The sequence below is a fragment of the Chlamydotis macqueenii genome, chromosome 13 (genome assembly GCF_036417535.1).
Source record: "Chlamydotis macqueenii isolate bChlMac1 chromosome 13, bChlMac1.mat, whole genome shotgun sequence".
NCBI classification, from domain to species: domain Eukaryota; kingdom Metazoa; phylum Chordata; class Aves; order Otidiformes; family Otididae; genus Chlamydotis; species Chlamydotis macqueenii.
This window is the reverse complement of record NC_141568.1, coordinates 15359822-15381253: the sequence shown is the minus strand read 5'-3', so window position 1 is coordinate 15381253 and position 21432 is coordinate 15359822. Positions and strand designations below refer to the sequence as shown.

The 21432-nt window shown below is 53.5% G+C and overlaps 2 protein-coding genes and 1 non-coding gene across 5 annotated transcripts in view; 1 reads left to right on the top strand and 2 right to left on the bottom strand.

The window, feature by feature from the left end:
- The window catches only part of VAC14 (VAC14 component of PIKFYVE complex), a 61491-nt gene extending 56512 nt beyond the window's left edge, over positions 1-4979 (bottom strand). For all 3 annotated transcript variants that reach the window (XR_015259970.1, XM_086757794.1, XM_086757795.1), the window contains exons 1-2: positions 4857-4979; positions 1344-1494 (exon numbers count right to left, since the gene is read on the bottom strand). Coding sequence is in view for 2 of the 3 variants with exons in the window: in XM_086757794.1 (XP_086613920.1) it covers positions 1344-1494; positions 4857-4960 (255 nt within the window). In the remaining variant the exon portion in view is untranslated. The remainder of the gene's footprint in view (positions 1-1343; positions 1495-4856) is intronic.
- Positions 2320-2390, top strand: TRNAG-GCC (transfer RNA glycine (anticodon GCC)). Its single transcript has one exon. It is a non-coding gene; the product is annotated as a tRNA-Gly (tRNA).
- Positions 4980-5082: 103 nt separating the features above from the next.
- HYDIN (HYDIN axonemal central pair apparatus protein) overlaps positions 5083-21432 on the bottom strand; it is a 151833-nt gene continuing 135483 nt past the window's right edge. The window contains exons 66-85 of the mRNA XM_086757793.1: positions 20461-20621; positions 19407-19519; positions 17632-17863; positions 16912-17124; positions 16115-16253; positions 15608-15773; positions 15066-15213; positions 13580-13787; positions 13104-13325; positions 12360-12529; positions 11984-12182; positions 11688-11846; positions 10854-11134; positions 10302-10521; positions 9325-9537; positions 8082-8245; positions 7614-7764; positions 6971-7201; positions 6145-6369; positions 5083-5663 (exon numbers count right to left, since the gene is read on the bottom strand). Coding sequence (XP_086613919.1) covers positions 5187-5663; positions 6145-6369; positions 6971-7201; positions 7614-7764; positions 8082-8245; positions 9325-9537; positions 10302-10521; positions 10854-11134; positions 11688-11846; positions 11984-12182; positions 12360-12529; positions 13104-13325; positions 13580-13787; positions 15066-15213; positions 15608-15773; positions 16115-16253; positions 16912-17124; positions 17632-17863; positions 19407-19519; positions 20461-20621 — 4092 coding nt within the window. The 3' untranslated portion in view covers positions 5083-5186. The remainder of the gene's footprint in view (positions 5664-6144; positions 6370-6970; positions 7202-7613; positions 7765-8081; positions 8246-9324; positions 9538-10301; positions 10522-10853; positions 11135-11687; positions 11847-11983; positions 12183-12359; positions 12530-13103; positions 13326-13579; positions 13788-15065; positions 15214-15607; positions 15774-16114; positions 16254-16911; positions 17125-17631; positions 17864-19406; positions 19520-20460; positions 20622-21432) is intronic.

Genomic DNA, 21432 nt, shown 5'->3' with positions numbered 1-21432 from the left:
AGTCACCAGCCAGGATTTATCCTGCTTTGCCAGCTGGTTTTGGCGTAAACCCACTGGGGTTTCCAGGACAAGGGAGAACATCTCAGACACTGACAGACCAAGCCCACCCGTACTTTCAGTTAAGCAAAGCTGCCCTTTGTCTGTTGGGCTACTCTTTGTAAAGTCAAGAGCTAGAGAGCGTGGAGGAGCTGGTGATACAGGCTTCACAAAAAGACAGACAACTGGCAGCCCCCAAACCGCCTTCCCGCCCTGTTGTCTCCAGAAACACCAACTCAGCTGTGGTCTCAACTACCAGAAGAGGAGCAGCTTCAGCTTGCTTACGGATGATGAGCTATCACAGCTGATGGAGTTAAGCTGGACACATCTGTGAGATTAAGTGATTACAGGGCTCTCATTGCCAGACAAGATTCATTTTACACTGAAGTTTGTCCTCGTACACTGTGAAAGAGCTGTGCTAGGCTGACCTTGACTCTGCCCACAAGTAAAGGCAGCCATTAATGACACTGCTCTCCAGCCCAAAAGACTTTTGCTTAAGGATTCACCAGAACAGCAACTGTTTCACACAAACCCAGAGGTGGAGGCAGGAAGGTGGCTTGTTTTGAATTTAAAAACCCCTGCTCTGAGGAAACAGGCTGGCATTTCCCAAGAGTCTAGCAAAGGAGATGGTAAGAAAATCAACAACACGCAGACCAGCAGATTAAAAAGCTGAACTCCAACTTTTATCAGTGCCCCTCAAGGCTACCTAAAGCAACTCCTCCGCCCCCCAGAGCCAGCTGCACCGGCAGCTCTGGCAGCACGGAGTGCCTGTCCCCACGCTGGGCAGGCAGAGGAGGTGGGTTATGTACTAGGGCCAAGGGGAGAGCAGAGCACTGCTCATCCCGGGGAGGAGAGTTTTCCAAAGAGATTCTGCATTTTAACAAGCGGATGGAGACAGGAGCGCTGTTCAGAAGCCACCAGTGTAAAGGCATTAACGTAAAAGCCATCAGAACTGGTTGAACTGGGGGTGGGAGATGGAAGGGCTACACCTCTTCACAGCTCCGTTAACACAAATTAGTACTCAACCTGCTGAGTCTAGCCCAGCTGCCGGAGGCAGAGGATGGTCAGATGCACTTAAATCATGGCTACGGAGCTGCCAAGATGCGACCCAGCCCTGTGCCCAAAGGATGTGGCTGGGCACATTGGGGAAACTCAAACACAACCCAGCTGTATGCTGCAACGCAGGGAAGGAGCCAAGGAGCTGCGGTGCGGCCATCCCAAGTCTCCCCATCACGCTAACCCAGGAGAAGCTGCTGGTCTCCCACCATAATCCGCACAATCCAAAAATAAACCCCCCCCGCACTTACCTTGCCCAGGGCGATGGAGCAAGCGGCCAGGCCAATGAGTCCCCCTTTCCGGCTGTGGGGGTGCTGGGAGAGCGCAAACTCCTGCGACAGGATCTGGATCACGTGTTTGATTTGAGATGTGTTGTTCTGAGCCACAAATTCTCGTACTAGCCTGAGGAGGAAAAAAAAAAAAAAAAAGCACCCAGGGAGCTTTAGGTTCTGCCTGATACAAACATGCCAGAGCTAGTCTCCCCATAGCCATCAGAAACAGATTTTTGGCCATGACAAATGCCAGACAAAGCAGTACCAAAACAGAGAACGCTGAAGGAACCCACAAGTGAAACCAGAGGTCTCTCCTTCTCCCTGCTCACATCCAACAGCTGTCCTCCTGCTGCTCCCAGCCTGCAGCCTCCTACAAAATCCACGAACTCCCAGCCCAGAATGGGCTCTCAAGGGCCACCTCACCTTATTAGGGCTGCATGCTTGCAGACAAGAAGTCACCAGGTCTTCAGACAAACACCCTCTGGGTGTAACAAGGCAGGTTACAAGGATCTTTTACCCCTGACACAGCACAAGACGGCAGCAGAGAACTGCTCAGCACACACCAGATGTGCTCATAGCTCGGTAGGAAATTGTTGCTCACCAGACTCAGGCCCAGCGCCAAGATTTTGGACCTTTCCAGCCACCGGTGGATTGCTTCAGCTGGTATGCCGTATATCGTATGCACTCCTAGACAGCACAAACCTTAACAAAAACCAGACAAGGTTTCTGCATGCAATACCTGCCCCTCCTCAGAAACTTGCAGCTTGTCACCCAGAGATATTTCACACATTAGCTGCACTTACACGAAGAAACCTGTAACCCTGCTCAAGCCCACACAACCACTTCAAGGTCCCAGATCGCCTCACCAGCCCCTTCAGCACCAATAATCCCTGCAGCAGTGACTATCCAGCTGGGGAGACCCGGGCAGCTGTGCACACAAGAGCCCACAGCTGGAGCATTGGTGGTTCAGTGGTAGAATTCTCGCCTGCCACGCGGGAGGCCCGGGTTCGATTCCCGGCCAATGCAATGCTGTTTTTCTCCTTTTTTCCTTTGACTTGTATCCATAACACGGACCCATACATCCCAAAATCTCAGCCTGCATAAGGATCTTTACCTTAATCTTCTATGAAGAAAGCTTCCATTGCCTAACTCCAGGTAGCGTATTTTTTGGCACTATATTGAATCTCACGCTGCCCTCCCTAGACAAGTATCACCGGCCAGTCACCCACGTTGTAATCCAGCAAAATCATTACAGAAGATGTTTATGAACTTTTTCCTCCAAATGCCAGCTCTGTTATCACTCTGCTCTAAGCAAAACAGCTGCCCCCTTTCTCCCTGGGGGCACCACACAGCTCCAACTCGCTCTCTCCACTCGGAAGCCAAGTTCTCCAACAGCTACAGCCCACCTGCTCTGACAAACCACTGCTCTAGGGCAAACGGCTCGGATCTCCAGTCCCACCCCAGCAGCAGGGACACACTGAGTTCGAGCAGCACAGACCAATGGAGTGTCCCTTCTACTGCCTGGATTTAATGAACGGAGCTTTGTTTGAACAGAAGTAACTTTACAGGCTTCCTTGACGAGTTTAAAGCACTCAAGATTTAAGTAACGAGGCAAAAGGCACCCAATAGCAATGCACAAGCATTGGAGAATTTGCAGACAGCAGATTCTGCTCTCACATTACCGGCCAGAGTACAGGGAGGTACCTGAGCTGAGAGGCAGCAAGACCCTCCTCGCTCAATGCTGTAGACAGGGCAGAGACAGTGCTGGTGCCATTCTGTGATGGATTTAAGCTGATCTGAATCCACGCATCTGAGAAACGGTTGACCCTTGCCTTTATCTTCCTTATACTCTTCCCAAATTGGGTTTCCAGCTCAATCAGCTGAGCTGGCTGATCTCAAAATGAGACCTTGGTTGGCATAAGCCAAGTGTGAAACCCTCATCGCAGGGCAAAATGAGTTGGAGCAGAGCTGCTTGGGTAAGGAGCATCATCCTGCACGGCCCCGAAAGGGCAGGTACTGAAGCCTCCCTGCAGCTGGAGTTACAAGGACAGTGCAGTAGCCACAACTCACCCTTAAGAAATTATTCCCATGAAGAAGAGAGAAAATGAGTAAAAGGTAAACAACTTGAACAGAAGAAGGGGCTGGATGCATTGGTTTACACCTGAGCAAATACTCATCCCATCCTGAGAACCGTTTTTCTCTGCTGCCCAGGTACGCCCTGCACATTTGAGGCACGCGGTTCCCACCCTGCAATCCTCCCACATTCCCTGCCGAAGCCTGAGCAAAGCAGCTTCATCTCCACAATGCTGGCTGCTACAAGTGGCTGGCTGCTCCCCTCACAGGCCCACCACAGCCGCATCTCCCACCCAAAACTCACCCTCTGGCTTAGACTGTCGCTCCCAGCCCTGCGCTGGGCTGTCCCCTGAGAGATCTCCTCCACAAGCTCAGCTCTCAAGCAGTGGCCAGGGAGGACACAGCCCTCCCCAGGCAAAGCTGTGGACCAAAGCAGCACGAAGCACCCAGACCAGCACAGCCAGAGCTAGAAATTGTGCGGGGAACGCATACGGGCAACACTAGATGGGGCACAGCCATACCAGCAGACCTTTGCCCGGGATGCTCTGAAGGGAAGGCCTGAGCTCTGCTAAAACAAAGGTGATGCAGGAAGAAGCAAAGCCAACACCCAAAAGCCAGGGGTGACAGCAGGCGCTTCCCACCTCTGCAGCCGAAATGGAGCACGGGATGAGTGTGGGTGTGCCTTGGGGGAAAAGGCGGGATGGCAGCACGAGGTGATGAACCCAGGCTGGTGCGAGATGGGCCCTCTGTGACGGGCACAGCCCCAGTGCCAACCTGCTGCCCCTACCCACCACCCAGTGGGACCCTTGTGTCCCCCAGCCACAGTCAGGAGCCGGCCACCTCCACGAGCATCGCACGAGAGCAAGTGCTGCCTTTCCGACGTGTTTCTGAAGTTCTGCCGCTCAGGCGCGCGTTCCGCGCGGTGCCGTGCCATGGCAGCGGGCACCCACCCTCAGCCCGGGCTCTCTGCGAGGGGCTGGCGGGTACGACCCCCGCCCTGGGACAGGCGCCGGGAGCCGGCGGGGCCCCACTCATGCCCAGACGCGGACAGGCTCGCAGATGACGGGGATAAGAGACACGGAGCAGCTTTGGGTGAGAGCCCCTCCTGCCCGGGCACTGTCCCCTGACAGGGTCACCGCGCCACCCGAGGCCCCTCCCTGGGCCCCCAGAACCCTCCCTCCCCGGGGTGACTCCCTGCCCCGGACCCTCCGTGGCCGCCGGTGTGACCTCCTCCCATCACGCCCCCAGCTCCCACCGGGGAGCCGGACTCCTTCCCGCCCCCCAGCATCCGGTGCCGGCTCCCACCATCCCTCAAGCCCTCCCCGGGGCACCGAGCCGGCCTCCCCTCCCGTCAGCCCCGGTGCGCTGGGGCAGCCCGGAGCGACCCCGCCTGCGCCCCCCGCCCCTCCCACCGCTCACTTCTCGATCTCCAGGGCTGCCACCTTCCTCTTCTCGTACAGTTTGTCGTTCAGCGCCCGCACCACGCCGGGCGCCAGCGGCGCCAGGTCCCGCTCGGCGTTCATGGCCCCGCCGCCGCCACCGGCGGCCACGTGACCCCGCCCGGCCGGCTCACGTGACGACACCACCCCCCCCCTTCACCACGCTCCACAGCGCCCCCGCGCGGCCCGGAGGTCGCCCGCTTCCCTGAAGGCTGCACTGGGTTTATTCCAAACAGAGGCTCAGAGCACACCCCCCCACCCCCCACTTTAATTACCGCCCCAGTTCATTAAAACCATCCCACGGTGAAGGTCACTTGGGAGGGGGGAGGCCCCGGAGGTAGTAGACCCAGGAGACGCCCGACCCCCCCGGGCAGGTGACCACCATCTTGGTGGTGACAGGGGCCCCACCCGCATCCGCGCTGCCCTCAAAGGAGACAGTGATGCAGGCGGCCTTCTTGGCACGCAAACTCCCGGGGGCCCGGATGGTGAAGGCCGGGTGCTCCACTCTGTACTGGAAAGCCATGGTCTGCAGGAAGATGTTCTTGAAGGGGATGGTGGTGGTGCCGCCGGCTTTGATGGAGAAGGGTCCCTGCGGCTTGGGTGGGAGGGCGAGGCCAAAGAGGGGGATGCTGTACTCCCCGCCAAACGGGGAACAGAGCTGCAGCGTGGCCCTGGCCTCGCCCAGCTGGCAGGGTTCGTAGGTCACCTCCAGGCTCACCTCCGAGCCCTGCGGGCTGGCAGGGGCCACGCTGATGGTTTTCTCTGTCTGGAAGTCAGCACAGTTGGTCTGCAGAGAGGAAAGAGACAACAATGGGGAGATGGGTCACAAAAGCAAAGTCAGGACCTTGGGAAGAAACGGATCGTCCCCTGCCATAATGCTGGCTAGGATCCCTTTCCCTTGCCTGTTACTGCATCTGTCTCCCCACACCCTTGGTGAGCACCCATGATGAATGGCCACATGGGCTGCTGCCCAAAGGTGCCCAGCAGGGACAACCTCCCCTCAAACCCTGGGGGCCCCCAAACCCCAGGTCTGGCAGTAAGGTGGAAATCTGGGCATCACAGGACCTGCAAGAGCAGCTCCAACAAGTACAGCACAGAGCGGTCTGCAAGCGAGGAAAAGCCCAGCGTTGCTGGGAAGATGCCCAGGCTCACGTGGCCTTCCCAGCTACGCCAGGCCAAGCTAGAAGGGCCAGATCCCTCATCGGAGACGGGTTAAGCTGACCGGATGAGCTGTCTCCCAGTAAGAGCCCAGGGCAGGCTGGGGTCACCTGGAGGAGGTAGTCAGTCTTCTGCCGGGTGTAATTCATTATTTTGGTGGTGATAGTGTGACTAGAGCCCAGCGTGGTGCAGAAGTAGAGCGACTTCTCCGGCTTGCTCACAGCAGCTTTCAGGTGCAGGTCATAGTAGAAAGAGCCCAAGTCACTGCTCTGGAGCACAAGGCGCCCGGCGCTCTCACCCATTTTGAGGGGCTGGTACTCAAGGACAAGATCAGCCTGGGAAGAACAAAGGGAAAAGCCACAGGGTCAGGCAGAGACAGGGAAGTCTGTCCCTGCTATGCTCATGCAGTGCTGGAAGGCAGCCCAGCACCCTCCCTCGCTTCAACTCCTCCTTTCTGGGTCAGAGCCTTGCCACATGTAGAGGACAGTTCACTTAGGGGACCGTCCCCAACAGCTGAGAGCCCTCCAGCACTATCCCAGAAGCTTCCCACCCTAAAATGCCTCTGTACTCCCCAAGGACACACAACACCTATCAATCCAGGCTGCAAACACCCCGCCAGTGGCGTGAGGAATGTCCTGATGCCACTTGGAACTGAAAACACCCACACTAAATAATAAGCCTGCGGCACATTCCTGCCATGTGAGGCCTGATGGGACCATATCACAACAGGTAGCGTGGCAAACTCCATGAGTGCAGGGCGATTCCCACCAGGAATATTCTCAGACACTGTTTTGCCTCCAGATGATTAGCAACTGGGAGCTGCCACCCTTGGAAAGCAGCCCCAGATGGCATGTGTAGGGGATTACCCTTCAAGGGCACCCACTCCCAGAAAAGCTGCAGAGAGGGGAGAGCATAGTGGGCAAGCTTTGCTCGTACCTCTGACTGTGCAGGAACAGTGAAATGTGGGGGAACGTTGACATCAGGCACTTTACAATCTATGGCAAATGTCACCGGGACAGGCAGAGGGTTGTCCACCTTGACAGTAGAAGACACTCTCTGCCGAACAGCGGTGGTCATTTCAACAGTGCTGATGGGTCCTGAAGCAGTGGCCTTGAAAGTCACCATGTAGAACAAGTACTCCTTGGTCACCTCATTGAGGAAGGTCACCTGAATCAAAAGGGAAGCACTGGTCATTCTGCACATAAAAATACATCAGCTGTGCTAAGCCAGGCCAAAGAGTCTCCCAAGCTCAGCACCCTACTTCCAAGAATGGCCATAAGGAGCCACCTAGGTAGAGTGCAAGACTGGGGAAAGCATGTGTGGTGTTTTCCACTTTGTAGCCTCCCAATTGCCCATTGCTTTCAGCGCACTGATGTCCTGACTCACCTGTGCTTAGCAGCCCTCAGCAGGTCCCTCACAGAGCCTGACACACAAGTGGGGTGTGTGGAGAGATGCCTGCTGCTCACTACCCACCTAGGACACCTGCAATCCCACCAGTGGGCACGTGGAGGTATGAAAACAGGTGTGTAGCTTCTCAGTGAGCCAACAGCTCATTCAAGCGCCTCCTGTCCACACTTACCATTGTGTTAAAGACTCCTTCTTTGTAGGAGAGGAATGTGAGCTTGTAATCCTTCTTGGCAGAGCCTGGCACATCAATGTATTCCAGCCCCTGCAGCACAGAACGGCTTTCCAGGTTTTCTGGTTTGAGTACGTCCACTACCACAAGGAACCTGTGGGTGAGAAAGATTCAGTAAAGGTCAACAGGAAGGACTCCCATAGGATACCCACTGTGTGGGCGTACAACATAGCCCCTCTCATCCTCAGTGCCTCAGGTGGAGGCAGCCAGCTCTCATCCATCTTGGAGGAAAGCCCTCCAGGATGGGTCTGCACAGGCAGAACGTGGGTAGTGCGATCCCAGACACCTACGGCCAGAAATGGCCAAGGAGAGTGAAAAGCTTGCAGGAAGGAGCTTTCAGGCAGTGGGAAGCTCTTCCTCATGCCACTGCAGGGATTGCTGATGGGATGAGACTTCTTGAGCTGGACTCACCTCTGTGGTCTGTTCAGCCAGTTGGAGATGGGGATGAGCTCGGTGTAGGAAGTCCTACACGGTACTTGTCGGAAAATGGTCCCCGAACACTTTGGGGTCTCAGCAGTCCCTTGCAGGAGGTAGTGCAAGCCTGTCCCATCCGGCAATGGGAAGAAGACGGAGCCCTAGAGACAAGAAATAGGACAACTGAGCTCTCCTGCTCTCTGTCCTGACTGGTTACTGGCTCTCAGGCATACTCAGGTAGTGCCGTGTCTCAGACTGCCACCTGAACAGCTCTGAGCAAGTCCAGCTGGCAGAGCTGTGACTGCAGCCCTGTGTCCTGCGCAGGTGGGGATGGCAGCGTTGTACATACTTGGGCTGCCACAGCTACGGGACACGCAGGCAGCATGTCTGGGCAAAGCAAGGAAACACGGACCCTGAGATGTTAAAGTGATACTGAGCAAATGCAACCCTACAGGGCACAGATCGGCTCCACACCCTGGAGACTGAGCCCAGAAGCCTCTGGCCTCCACTCCTGCCCTGGCCTAAATTCTGGGGTGGTATAAGATCAGCTGGAGGGGGACAAGGGGCAGGTGTCTGACGCCTGCCTCCAGCACCCCAGAGCTGTTCTGAACTGAATCCCATGATTTAAGAGTTCATCCCTGGTGCATCTCAAATAGTGCCCATGGGAACAGAGGGCCAGTGACCCCACCTACCCAGGCTGAGACCTGCAGGAAGGGCTCTTTCCAAAGCTCCTGCATCACTGAGGGTGATGTCAAGAGAGATCTCTGCGTTGTTTCCCACCTGACTGCTCATGGCCAGAGGGGCACTGAGAAATGGCAGGGCGGCTTCGCCCCTCTTGCTCCCGGCACACTGCAAAAGGACCCCAGCAGGGCAGTGATGGCAGCTTGGGGGGCCTGCACAGCCCACAGGGCTGAGCATGGGGGTCTCTGAGCCCCTCTGGGCTGCACAGGCAGGGACCAGGAGCTGCACAGAACCAATTGCATTTCCTGAACCTTCAGACAACCTGGCTTTTTAAGTTAACTGCTCTAATACATTTAGTGGTCAGCCCAGACTTCGCATCTGAACTTTCCTTACACCTGGCCTCTAGCCACCAAGAAATCCAGCTTCCAACATAGAATCATGGCACAATTTCAGCTTGGGTGGGACTTCCAAAGGTCATCTCATCCAACCTCCTGCCCAAAGCTGGGTGAACTATGAGGGTCACACTATGAGGGTGAGCACATTGGCACAGCTCACGTACCTGATGTTTCTTGTTCTCAGAGCTCATGGTGAGGGGTTTGTAAGTTATTTTGTAGGGCTTGTTTTGTTGATGGGCCTCTAGATGGAAAAATTCAGGCCCCTTCCAGTGTTCTCCCTCAATGACAGGTCGCAAGGTCCAGGGCTCATTGCTTGGATTGGACAGGAGGATGGTCTGGCTGTGCTTCTCACGCACGTTGCATGCAAAAGCCAGTGTCTGCAACAGAGGAGCAAAGAGGCGGCTTGGTCATATGGAAGAACCCTTTCAACTCTCCTGGACTCAGACTAGCTCTATGCCAGGCCTTGGAGCACAGGGAGCACCTTTTCCTTGTCATATGCAAGACTCCCATTTGAGCCATAGCTTTTGGAGTAAATCAAGTTGTTCTCGGAGAAGGGAGAGGAACAAGTCTTTTGCATGCTGGGTGAAGGGAGCTGCCACCTCCCAAGGAAGGGAGAAGGAAAATCAGGAGTCCTGGAAGGAAATCTCCCCTGTGCAAGGACAAGACCTGCAGCCACACAGCCCCTTCGTGGGTAGGCTGAAGAGCAGCTCTGGGCTCTCTTTTGTGAGCAAGAGTCAACACCTCCCAGCTGCACCCTCCTGCAATGCCGTGAGGGCCAGAGTCCACACTCATCCCCGTGCCCCAGGAGCCGGATGCAGATGCCGTGCCCAGTGCCAGTGCTGAACGCCCTCCCCTGCCCCAAGAGGGAGGAAAAGTGGCTGCGGGTACAATATTGGGGGCAACAACTGGGGGGCTCTGCAGGGAGGGTCTCAGAAGAGCCCTACAGGGCATTCCCATGGCACGGGCTCAGAAATTTTGGGAATCCTGCCCAGCAGTTTTCTCAGCTCTCTGGGATACCTGGGCAGGACATCAGGAAGGAGCAAGTCTATGCATGTCAGTGCCCTCCAGTCCCTGTCCTGGGAGAGATGTGGTGCAAACGGTGGTGTAAGGAGGGGACCCATCCTGTCTCTGCCCCAGTTACCTCTTTGGTCGCAGGGGTCTCCATGCAGCATCCTGCCAGCGTAAGCCGGAGCGGCTGACTGCCCTGGATGAAGCACTGCAGGCCCTCGTACCTGATAGCATGGCTCAGCTTAGAGGGGTGGAAGGTCACAACAAAAGGGACATCCATTCCTGGGGAGATGTAACCCTTTCTGGGGCTGATGGAGAAATCTGGTTTGAAGCTCTCGATGTCCCAATTAAACCTTGGCAAGGAAAGCACAAGGACAGGAACGAAGGATTAGCAACTGAGAGGCTGTGAACACAGTGTGCTGTTTCTAAGTCCCTCATGGACTTTTCCACCAGATCTCCAGCACGATGCTGAGCCACCTGGCAACAAGACTTCAGGTTGGGCAGGACTCAGCTGCACCAATCTGTAAACAAGCTTTTGGTTGTATCCCTTGCTAGCTTCCAGGGCCTGACTACAGAACTCTCCACTGGGATGGAAAAGCAGAGGGGAACCATCTGGGCAAGCTACAGCTCCATCCAACCCTCACCCAAGCTCTCAGCCCTCAGAGAGGATGGGGTTTTGCATTACTTGACTCCTATGTCTCCTGTGTTCTGCATGATGATGCGCTGGGATGTGTAGCTTTGCTGCATCACTGCTCCAAAGCTGAGGTGTTTCTGGTCCAAGCTCACATGGATGCCCTGGCAGGAGCCCCGCACCATGAAGAGGGAGCACACCAGGCCTTTCCACTCCAGTATCACTTCTACGGTGAATGGCTGGATGCGGCACTTGGGGGAGAAGGTCACCTCCACTTTACAGGTATCTCCTTTCGGCTTCAGACTTAGTTCCTTCGTGGGGTTCAAGCAGAGAACCTGCCCAAAGAAATGAGTGGAGACTACATCTGGCAACTGAGCTGTGAATCCTCCAGAGTCTTCTAGTTCCTGTTCTGTCCCCATCAACATTGCCCCAGTCTTACTCATTCCCTGGTAGGCATTCCTAGGTACCAAAGGTGTTTTCCTGTGGTGTGTCCATCTGGCCATGGTGAACTGGACTACGTCTTCCAAAGTAATTTCACATGAGCTCCAAGAGAGCTGTAACTCTTGGTCTTTAAAGATTACCTTTCCATATCTAACATACATATGGCCGCATCCTAACTTATGTGTGTAAAACAGGTGAGAGGAGTTGTACCTTCTTCTCATTTCCAACTATTAAGGGATTCTGGACACCTAGCTCCAATGAGGAATTCACATTGCGAGCATCTGCTGGTAGAGCAGTCCTAGCAGCGAGGACAGGACAGCATACACACAGCCAGGACAGCACACAACTGTAATTAGCTACCAGCTTCCACCCAGAGCAGCTCTTAGCCACCTGCAACCATCCCTGCAGGCAGACCAAAGTGCTTTCCAGTAAAGGAAGGGGCCTTACCCCAGCTTCTTGCAGCTCTGGCGTGGTGGACATGAGATTGAGCTTAAAAGTGAGAGGGGCAGCACTGTTGTTTGCTATGGTGACAGTTTTCTTCACCGTCTGTCCAATAGAGAGGGCTCCCAGCTTCACCACCTTTCCTTGTGGTTCCACAACATCAACCTGAGACATAAGGGATTAGTATAAAGCAAAGGAAAGAAGGAGAAAGGGTTTGACAGCTAAAATATGGTAGGCTAAGGAAGAGATGAGGAAAATGAGAAAGCCACACCGCCTGTCTGCCAGTTTGGATTTCATCTCACCTTCATTTCTGTGCCCCTTCCTCGGACCTCAACAGCCTGCTGGCAAAGACCATTGATTTCAAAAGGAATGACCTCACGGTAAGACACAACCTCTCTGGGATAGAAAGTGATGGGCACATCCACTGTTCTTCCTGGACACAGGACGCACCCTGGGAAGTCCACCTTCAGGTATGACGTGCTGGTGAACAAGCAGTTCAAGCTGTCAGAAAGCAGAGCAAAGAGGAGCAGAGGTGTCACAAGGCTGTGTGTGCTCAGATGACAACATCAGGGCTACTTAGGGCTCTCCTGTCTCCCCTCCCTGCATCCTCAGGGGTCATGGGGACATGGAGCAGGCACTTGCTAAGTAAGCAAGAAGGAGTCTGTGGAGAAGGCCTACCTCACATCCTTGTCTGCCTTGTTCGTGATGACGAGGGTCTGACGGGTGGCTGGCATCCCAGCATGGTAAATGAAGCAGGCTCCAAAGTTGAGTCTGGTGGTGGAGAAGTGGACAGTGGGCACTACCACGGTGGCAAGAAACACGCAGGTAAATGTGGGACCTTTGCTGATCTGGGGAGCAGAAAGACAGCACGGGTCAGCTGAAGAGACAGGAACTACAACTGCAAACACCAGAGATGGCTGAGGAAGAGGATGGGGGACAGGTGACTGCAACCACAAGGAAAACCTGGTGCCAAAGGACCCCAGAATGGAAACAGAAGGTGGAAGGTTTGGCTGAGAGGGAAAGGGTTTTTGGAGAGTCATAGCCCTGCTTTGTACAGCCACGTGCCGAGCAGTGCGGTCACATGCTGACAGGACCTTCCCGAGCTGCGGGACCCGACTCAGCAGGGGCCTGGCAGGGAGAAACAGCTCCATCTCCATGCACACCTACGACCCCTCCGAATTAGGGACAGAAGGGGCCTGGGGGATATGTCCTGCCACAAAAAGTGCTTCACAAAGTGGTGCTGGATAAGCACTTATTAAAATATTCAGTTCAGAAGCTGTCAGGCTCTTTATTTCAGCAGCAGGAGCCTCTCTGCCTCATTCAGGCTCTTTAGTGATGGAGCTCACCCTTGGCTCTGGGCTCCTGCTGCCAAGCTGCTGCGTAGGGAAGGCGAAGGTCCGCTATGAAACACTGGTGTCTCACCTGCAGCGCCAGCTCTACATCCTTTAAAGAGCACATCTTCTGCGGGTGAAAAGCCAGCTGGGCCTCTGCCTTCCCCTCTGCCTGCACGGTGCCCATCTGAGGGGTGATGATAAGGACCTGCTTACGGGCTGCGGGGCCGCTCAGCTCCCACAAGAAGGTGAAGCTGAACTTGCTGTTATTGCGGATGCGGAAGATGCGCTTGATATTCTCATTTAGCTGTACCTGCGGGGAGAAGGCAGCGAGGAGTAGGGGTTGGAGCACATGCAAAGCGTCAGCTGGCCCAGCAAGTGCTCCTTCCTAGTGTGCTCCTGCACCTTCCACATTCAGCTAATGACCTGCGTGAAAGACCAATCTCCCTCCCTCTACAGATCTCTAAATGAAGAAAAATTTTCCCTCTTGCTTGTAACAGCAAAGCTCCTGATTAAGGCCCAATCTTGCAGGGCTTTGTGGGCCAAATGGTTCAGGGAACTGCTCACCTCCTTGAAATCAATGATGTTGATCTTGTGTGCACTGAGCTCAGTGACATGGCCGTCGCTGTCCTCACACCTGACAGACACATTCATGCTAGAGCTGGTGGCCTTGATATTCAAAGAAAGGGGCTGGGTCTTCCTCTTAACATCACACTTGAGGTTGAAGACCATTTCTCCTTCTAGTGTTGGTGTGAAGATGACTGTAACGGGAAGCCTGGGGAGAGAAGACGCTTTTTGCTCCGTTCACTGTTTCTTAGCTTTCTTGGCACCACATTGCCTGCTCTACGGGACAACAGCGGTGCAATGGCTGTGGTGAGACCCCATGCCTGGGAGAAACCAGGAGCAGCACTCTGCCCTTCCAGGACCTTCCACTATGGAGCAAATCCTGGTGAGAACTGTTTAGGGTATGATGATCCCATGCAATGAAGTGGCAGGGGAAACAACAACAAGGTAGGAAACCCCGAGTTAACGCTGACCTTACCGCCCTGCCCATGTGCTACAGGGCAGCACTGAGTTGAGACCTCACTTCTTTCCCAAACACTCAGCAGAGCATTTGGAGACCCCCAGTCTCTCTGATCTATAGGACAAGGGCAACATCCTCTTTGCAAAGAGGAACCATCCAGCTCCCGTGACAGCAGTACAACATGGGTGCCACCAAACTGCCTCTTTATAAGTTTTGTAGGTGATTTCTGGGTACGTGATCTGGGTTGTGATCAAACACAACCGAACCACAGAGACGTAAGGAATCACCACTTCTCAGGTGAGCCTGATACAGGATGCTCTCTTATCTGGCATTCTGTGGAAAGCCAATACTCAGCATCTTTTAAGCTACAGCAAAGCTGCCCAGAGCTAATGTGTTCTCCTTACACCCAGGGAGGCTGTGAGTGGGCACAGGGGCATCCATGGTGGCTCAGCAGACGAGCCAGTGACCTCTTATACTGCTTGAACTCATGATCATGTCTGATCACAACTCATGGCTGCAGTTTACATGAAAAGAGCATCCGTTTTCTGACAGGTGATCCTGCAAAACACAGCTAGTTGTGCAAGCCTGTTGCTGTCCTCCACGATGGGCTTAAACGCTGCTTGCTGTGTTGCTTGTGTGCTTTGCTGCTCTTGGTGACTTTGCGCAGACCACACATGGTGGGTTCTGTCATCAAAGGAACACAGAGAAGAGGGGAGACCTTGCACACTTAGGGCTGCTGGCTCAGGGGGTCACAGGGTTAATACCCCAAAACATGCTTTTGTCATCAAAACTAGATCCAATGCCTGAATTTCTCCAGCAAGGAGGCCTACATAAGACCAGGTTGTCGGGTAAACCCGACACAGCCACTTCATGGAGAAACCTCCATGGTGTTCCCATTAGGAAGGAACAAAACAAGGCAGATGTATGCTACTGCTGACAGTCACCTGGTGCCTGCGGAGGTGAGAAAGCCTCAAAGCAAAATGATGTTTGGCATGCAGGAGAGAGAACCTGGCCTGTGAGCCCTGTTACCTTGAAAGAGGAGCGATGCAGCCTTCCAGGGGCTCTATTTTCATGGAGGCGTTGCATCCCTCTGAGAAGAGAGAGCTTTCTCTGAAAGCAAAGCTGAAGGCTTCCTTCTCACTGTTGATCATATAGACAGTCTGCTTTACCTCATGCCCTGTGGAGAGGACAAAGCAGCTGCTGAAAACCTTTAGTTCCTCTGGCCACCAGACCACCACTGCCCACTGGCTGAGCCCAGCAGACAATTTGCAGCGAGGAGCATTGCCTGCAGCGTGGCACACTCAGGATGCCAACATGGAAATGTACTTTTGACCCCCTGGGCTTCCCTGCATGACCCCCAAATCCCCTCTTGGAACCAGCCCCAACCACATGCCATGTCCCTGACACATCCCTTCCCCTTCCTCTCCCCGGGTGCCAGGAGCTGGATACTGAGCTCACAAGAGCCCATTTCCATTACCAGCTTCCTTGTGGGAGCCTGCTGGAATAACAGGACTGCTGGGCCTCTGCAGAGGTATGCTTCTGAGTGTGTAAGATATAACCACGGCGCTCACCGATTAACAGCAAGTGGAAGTTCAGGTGGGATCTATCCAGAGTCACTAGCGGGTCAGTGGCGTTGCCCACCAACAAGAACGGGACTGAAATGCTCTGCTCAGGGATGGTAAAGACCCAGAATGATTCTGTGATGTCCAGGTGCCGGGGGATAAATTCAAACTTCATCTGTGGGAGAAAGAGGCAAGTGCAGGAAAGCTGCTGCCTTTGGCAGGGTAAGGGGAGGGAGGTGCAGTCTATACCACCAAGAAACCCCAAGAACCTCCACCTTATGTTTCTGTGAGCTCAGAGATAGGCTGCTGTGCCACTTACAGCCCTAAAGCATGGCAGATATGGGGTACTGGGTGAGAACAGGTTCATCTGCCAGTTCATTTACACTGTAGTCAAAGGTTTCTTCATGGTCTTGGCAAGCTCGCAGTGAAATGGGATGCCCAGTAAGCATGGATATAGCTGGTGTTAAACTGGCATACACCTGTACTGGAGCTACTTTCTTAATTTTCTGCACCCACCTCTGCTTTCTTCCCTGGCAGGATCTGACCTCTCCCTGTGAGGCAGAAGAAAGCCACCTGTTCTGGTGGGGCTGCAGGGTCTTGGCAAGTCCACTGGAAGGAATACGCAGAACTGGTTGGGTTCATAACCAGGAAGGTCCTGGGAACACAAAGCAAAAAGGATTATTAAGGTGGCACTGGGATGTTAATGACTCTGGCCTGTAGCAGACATCAGGCACTGCCAGTTCTGGACACCATCCGGAAGGAGTTATTTGGTACAGGGGAACAACACGGGGAGCACAAACATTTTGTCTGCTTTCTAGGGGCCCTGTTTATTTCCCAGGTGGCTAAATATCAATGGCTATCAACAAAGAAATTAGCAAGGATACAAACTCTTGCATGTTAAAATGGTGAGACCAAGTCAAAATGGCAAAATCAAGTCCAGTAAGACTCCTTTGGAAGACTGCACTCTCTGATGTGGTTACAGCCTCCACTGACCCAGTCTGACCAGTATCTCAAAGGATGTCCCAAGGATGTTTTTCAAAGGACAAAGGTTGTACTGGCCACATTGCACAGGCTGAGTATACATGATCTTCCCAGACTGACCCACACCTTATTGAAGAAAGGGACAAAGAACGAAAAATTGGTCAGCTGGTCTCCAGCAACCAGCTTGTTCCAGCCCCAAAACAGACTGGTGGCCGCGTGTCAGCATATCACAGATAAGATACGGGTGTGCCTTGGAAGAGTAGCTGGAGAGGTCTCTGGTTAAGAGGGGTGAGTAGGAGATCACCAACAGGAGAAGCCACATCCACACTCACCTGCTGTTCCTGCCGCACACTCCAATTGCTGCAAACTCAACCACTCTTGTGTTGACATCAAATGTTGTCCCCTTTGGTCCCTGCAACTCCGGGCTGCGTCTTTTTGCAGTGATGTAGTCAGAGTCTTCCAGTTCAAAGTGACAGTTTGACATCAGGCTTCTCCCCTTCACAGCCACCTCTGGGCCCTTCTGATTTGGTTTCAGGTTAGGAATACTAGGAACAAAGAGACTGGTATTAGCCAGACTAACGCAGACAGCCAGCTGCTTGCCTGTCTCCTTGCACAGCACAGTGTTGCATCCTCTCTCCCTGCAGGCATCGAGCAGCAAATGAAACAGAACTGTGCTCCCTGCCACAGAGGTGAAACAGGAGAAGCATGACCAGTTCTATGTCTAGAGACCAACTGCAGCACACAGGTTTCTGTGTAGGTAAGGAGGCCGTGCTTTTCTGACAAGGAAGCATAACTAGGAGAACCGTCTGGCCCCTTGACAGCCCTTCTGGATCTCGTTTCAGATTTTGCAACCCTCCAGGGCCTTAATATCTCATATGTCTTTTCCCAGTGTCTCCATACCTGCTTCTACCAAGTTGGATGATACTGCTTGTTTCTGCTGCCTCTCTGGGGCTGGCTGTCCCCAGATCCACACTCCCACCCACCCCAATCACAGCCAATACCACGACTATCCATCAGCAGCATGAGTTGAGAAGTGTCTGGAGGTCTCCTACCTGCAGAGCATACGGCTCTCAAAGTCTCCCACGTACACCGGGGAGAACTTCATCTGAAAAAGCTGCTCCTGGCTGGCAGGGATGGTGCCGCTTCGGGGCTCGATGGAGAACAGCGGGGTGGCACTGACTGTGTTCAGAGGAGAGACCTGCTCCAGAGCACGGCCCAGCTGGCTCGAACAACGGCTAGACTGGAGTTTCACAGAGGCACCAGAAGTGGAGGAGAGGAAATCCCCTGAGGTAAAGAAGAGGTTACAGCAGAACATCTTTCAAGGAGAAAGTCTCTGTTCCCAGCATCTGTCTCCTGCTGCAGGTGGACAGGAGGGAGCTGGAATGCACTTGGAGCATCTCTGGCCAAGTGCTTTCAGCAGGACTGCCCCCAGTGAAAGTGATCAGTTTGCTTCTTGCTTCTGTGTTACTGCTTGCTAAATCGTAATCCCAGAAAGTCCTGGGGACAGGTGTGAAAGTGAGAACAGACAGGAGGAAGAACCGAGGGTGGGGGCAGCAAATACAGTGAAAAGACCCAGCAGAGACCCAGAGAACCACTTGAATCAAAACACACCACTGAACATCTGTTAAAGATGCTTAGATGACAGAGAGGAAGGCTACACATTGGGAAATTAAATGTGCCCAGGACTGTAGCCATCCACTTCACTCCATGCTGTTAAACTCTCTCCATCCCCAGGACTGGGGAGCTAGATGCAAACTTCTCCAGCAAAACAGTTTCTGGCCAGTGTTCATTCCCAAACCATGCCAGGAACGAACAGCAGAGATGACTGTTACAGCATCTGGGAAATTTTCTGGGTGCTGTTTCACGTCCCAGTACAGCCAGCCTCAGCGAGCAGCATCAAGGACAGTGGTAAGTCCTGCTCCCCTGTGGCCTACAGAGCTGAATTTTGCTTGTTGTGCATGGTGGAGAGAAGGCTTTGGGGAACAGCCCTGCTCTGTCCTTCACACCCTTTCCTTCCTCTTTGTCTTGCTTTCACAACCGATGACCAGACAGCTCATGGCAGAGCCTGGCAGACTGTGAGCCAACGCCAGGACCCACAGGAAGGTGGGAGATGACATTCAGAATGCCAAGGACTGGATTGGGCTCTCCCATCTTTAGCATCAGACAAGCTGCCTCTGCTAGGAAATGCAGGAACTGGCAGCTCTCCTTGCTCCCGTTTCTGATGAGACCTCTTGGACACACAGCCCTGCTTCCCTGCAGAACCATGCTGCTCCCAAGGAGACCACATGCTCAGACACAACCGCGTTACCGCAGGTTCATGAGTCACTGCCCCACTGTTGAGCTGCGACGGTTGCTGCAAGCAGGGTCTCCGCCTGCAGCAAACACTCCAGTGCCTGAGCTGGGAGGGTTCGTTTTAGGCTGACTTTGCATTTGCCGTGGGCTGAGGAATCGCACACAATGACTGCAGGTCAGCTAATGTGTAAGAGCTCCTTGTTACACCATCGATTTTCCCAGCCTCAGAGACTTCCCAAAGGAGTGTCTTGACATCCTCCTTCCCAGTGCTGACCCCCTGCGTGGCTCTCCCCGGAGCCAGGCTCAGCTCCTGCACAGAGCAGAAGTGTCAGAAAGGTCTGAAAAGGCAGAGAAGGAGCAAGGAGAAAGTGTCCAGCTGCTGCCAGGAAGATGGTGATGAAAATAGAGGACTGGACAGGGATGAAGAGGCAATTTATGTTCTGGGGTGAACTGGCATGGTCTTCTCCCAAAGTCCTCAGCTACTGACTGAAACACCCTGGGCACACCCAGCTGCCACAGAGAGCTAGTGCCTTACCATCCAGACTGGGTGGGAGCAGCTCCCCAGTATGGCTCCCTGCCTTTTCATCCTCCACAGCTTCTGTCCAGGTGTATTCCAGGGCCACACTACCTGTATTGGACAGCTGGAAACTGAAAAGCAAGAAGGAGGAATAAAAAGTCCAATAAATAGAAAGCAAGAAGAGAAGAAACACTGGACAGTGGGCTCCTGGTACTCCTTTCTTTACGCTGAGTAGCTTCTTCCCCAGACAACTCTATCATATATAGATTGCTACCCCGGGCTGTCCCAAGACAAAGTATTTCAAAGTTTGGAAATTAAAGAGGAAAGTGCAGACACGGTGCCTGGGAGACTTAATCCAAGGGTCTTATTATCGTCTTTATGTCTCAGTTTGACATTACTTTGACTGCAAACTCATCCTCAAGCAGATGACGACAGGCAACACGCAATGAAAGCAAAACCATGGCTGTTCTCAGCAGAAAGGCACACCTCTCCTGGCATGTCTTGGCAGGATGGCAGCCACCATCTCCTGCTTGGCTTTATGTGCAGATAAGTCCAGAGAAGCTGCGGATGCCCCATCCCTGGAAGGGTTCAAGGCCAGGTTGGATGGAGCTTTGTGCGACCTGGTCTAGTGGAAGGTGTCCCTGCCCAGGGCAGGGGGGTTGGTACTAAACGATCTTTAAGGTCCCTTCCAACCCAAAGCATTCTATGATTCTACAATATATGGGCCTCAGCACCCAACTGGGACTGAATGTAAAGCCTTAGAGGAACTCAGGTCCACATGTGGCAGATCTCCTGATCCGCAGGACGTGTGGACGCTGAAACATCAGACTTAGCATTGCCCTCCAAGGCTGATCTGCCTGCTGGAGATTAGAAGAGATCTAGTAAATGGCTGAGCAAAGAGTACGTCTGTGTAACCTCTGCTGGCACAGGAGCATGAGTAGTAGGAAAGGCAGAGGCCACAGGAGAGCATAGCATGATACTGGGCAAGCAGACACCGCATGTGTAGCACTGGGTCAGCCCTGGGCAAAGGCAGCTCCCCCTCACTGGTCCCTGCCTAGCCTTCAGTACTCACGTGAATGTCCTCGTCTGGAAGAGCAAGGTCTCCTTGAACTGAATCATGTCCCTGTCCAGCTTGAACTCGGCATAGTCAACGACAGCACTCAGGCACAGCTCCACCTCACGGCTGCTCTTCTCCAGGACAGTGTGAGCTGGTTCTGCGTCTGTCTCAATCACCTCCAAACAGGAAAGAAGAAAATCACTGAGCAGAGCCCAGAAAGCCAGAATAAGCAGACAGTCCTTTGGGCTCACTAAATCAGCCACATAGTGGCTAGGAATGACCATTCCCATTTATTTCCTTGGAAAGATGACAAAATTTGATTCTGCCGTTATAGTATTTGTTTCTACCTACTAATCAAAGTAACCACCACTATGACTGTCCACCCATGGAGACTACAACTGGGTATTAGTCCCTATGTTTCAACCCTGTAGAGGGTCTGACCCTTTTCCTGGCCCCCTATAAATCTGGCAGGCCTCTAAATTAGGATGAAGTTCCCTTGCTGGAGCTCTGTGGACGGAGAACCCCAGGAATGAATAAACTTAGAAAGTACCTTTTCCTTCTCGTCTTAGGACAAAGTGCTTTCCAGATGTCATGTGTGGGGCAACAGCTATGCTAGTGAGCGCTGAGGACGGGCATTTTGGGATGGGAATGAACTCACTGGGAAAGTGTCTGACTGCTGATGCTCTGATGGGGAAGAAGTTTGGTTTACAGGTCTTACAATGGTTCAGAAACTAGGGAAGAACCATCACCCAAGATAACCGTGCTTGGCAACGATGACAGTAAAATCAAGAGTTTCTGGAGATGTTACTTCTCCAGACTCCTGCATGACTGCCATACAGTGCCTGGGCTGCCCCAAAATGAGATGGCTACCCCACATGATAGAGAGCACAACCAAAATCTCTGCTATCAGTGTAGACAGAGCTCAGAGCTCACCCACAACGTGCTGGTGGGCTAGCCAGCTCACACAGAAGAGCACTAATGTTGCTC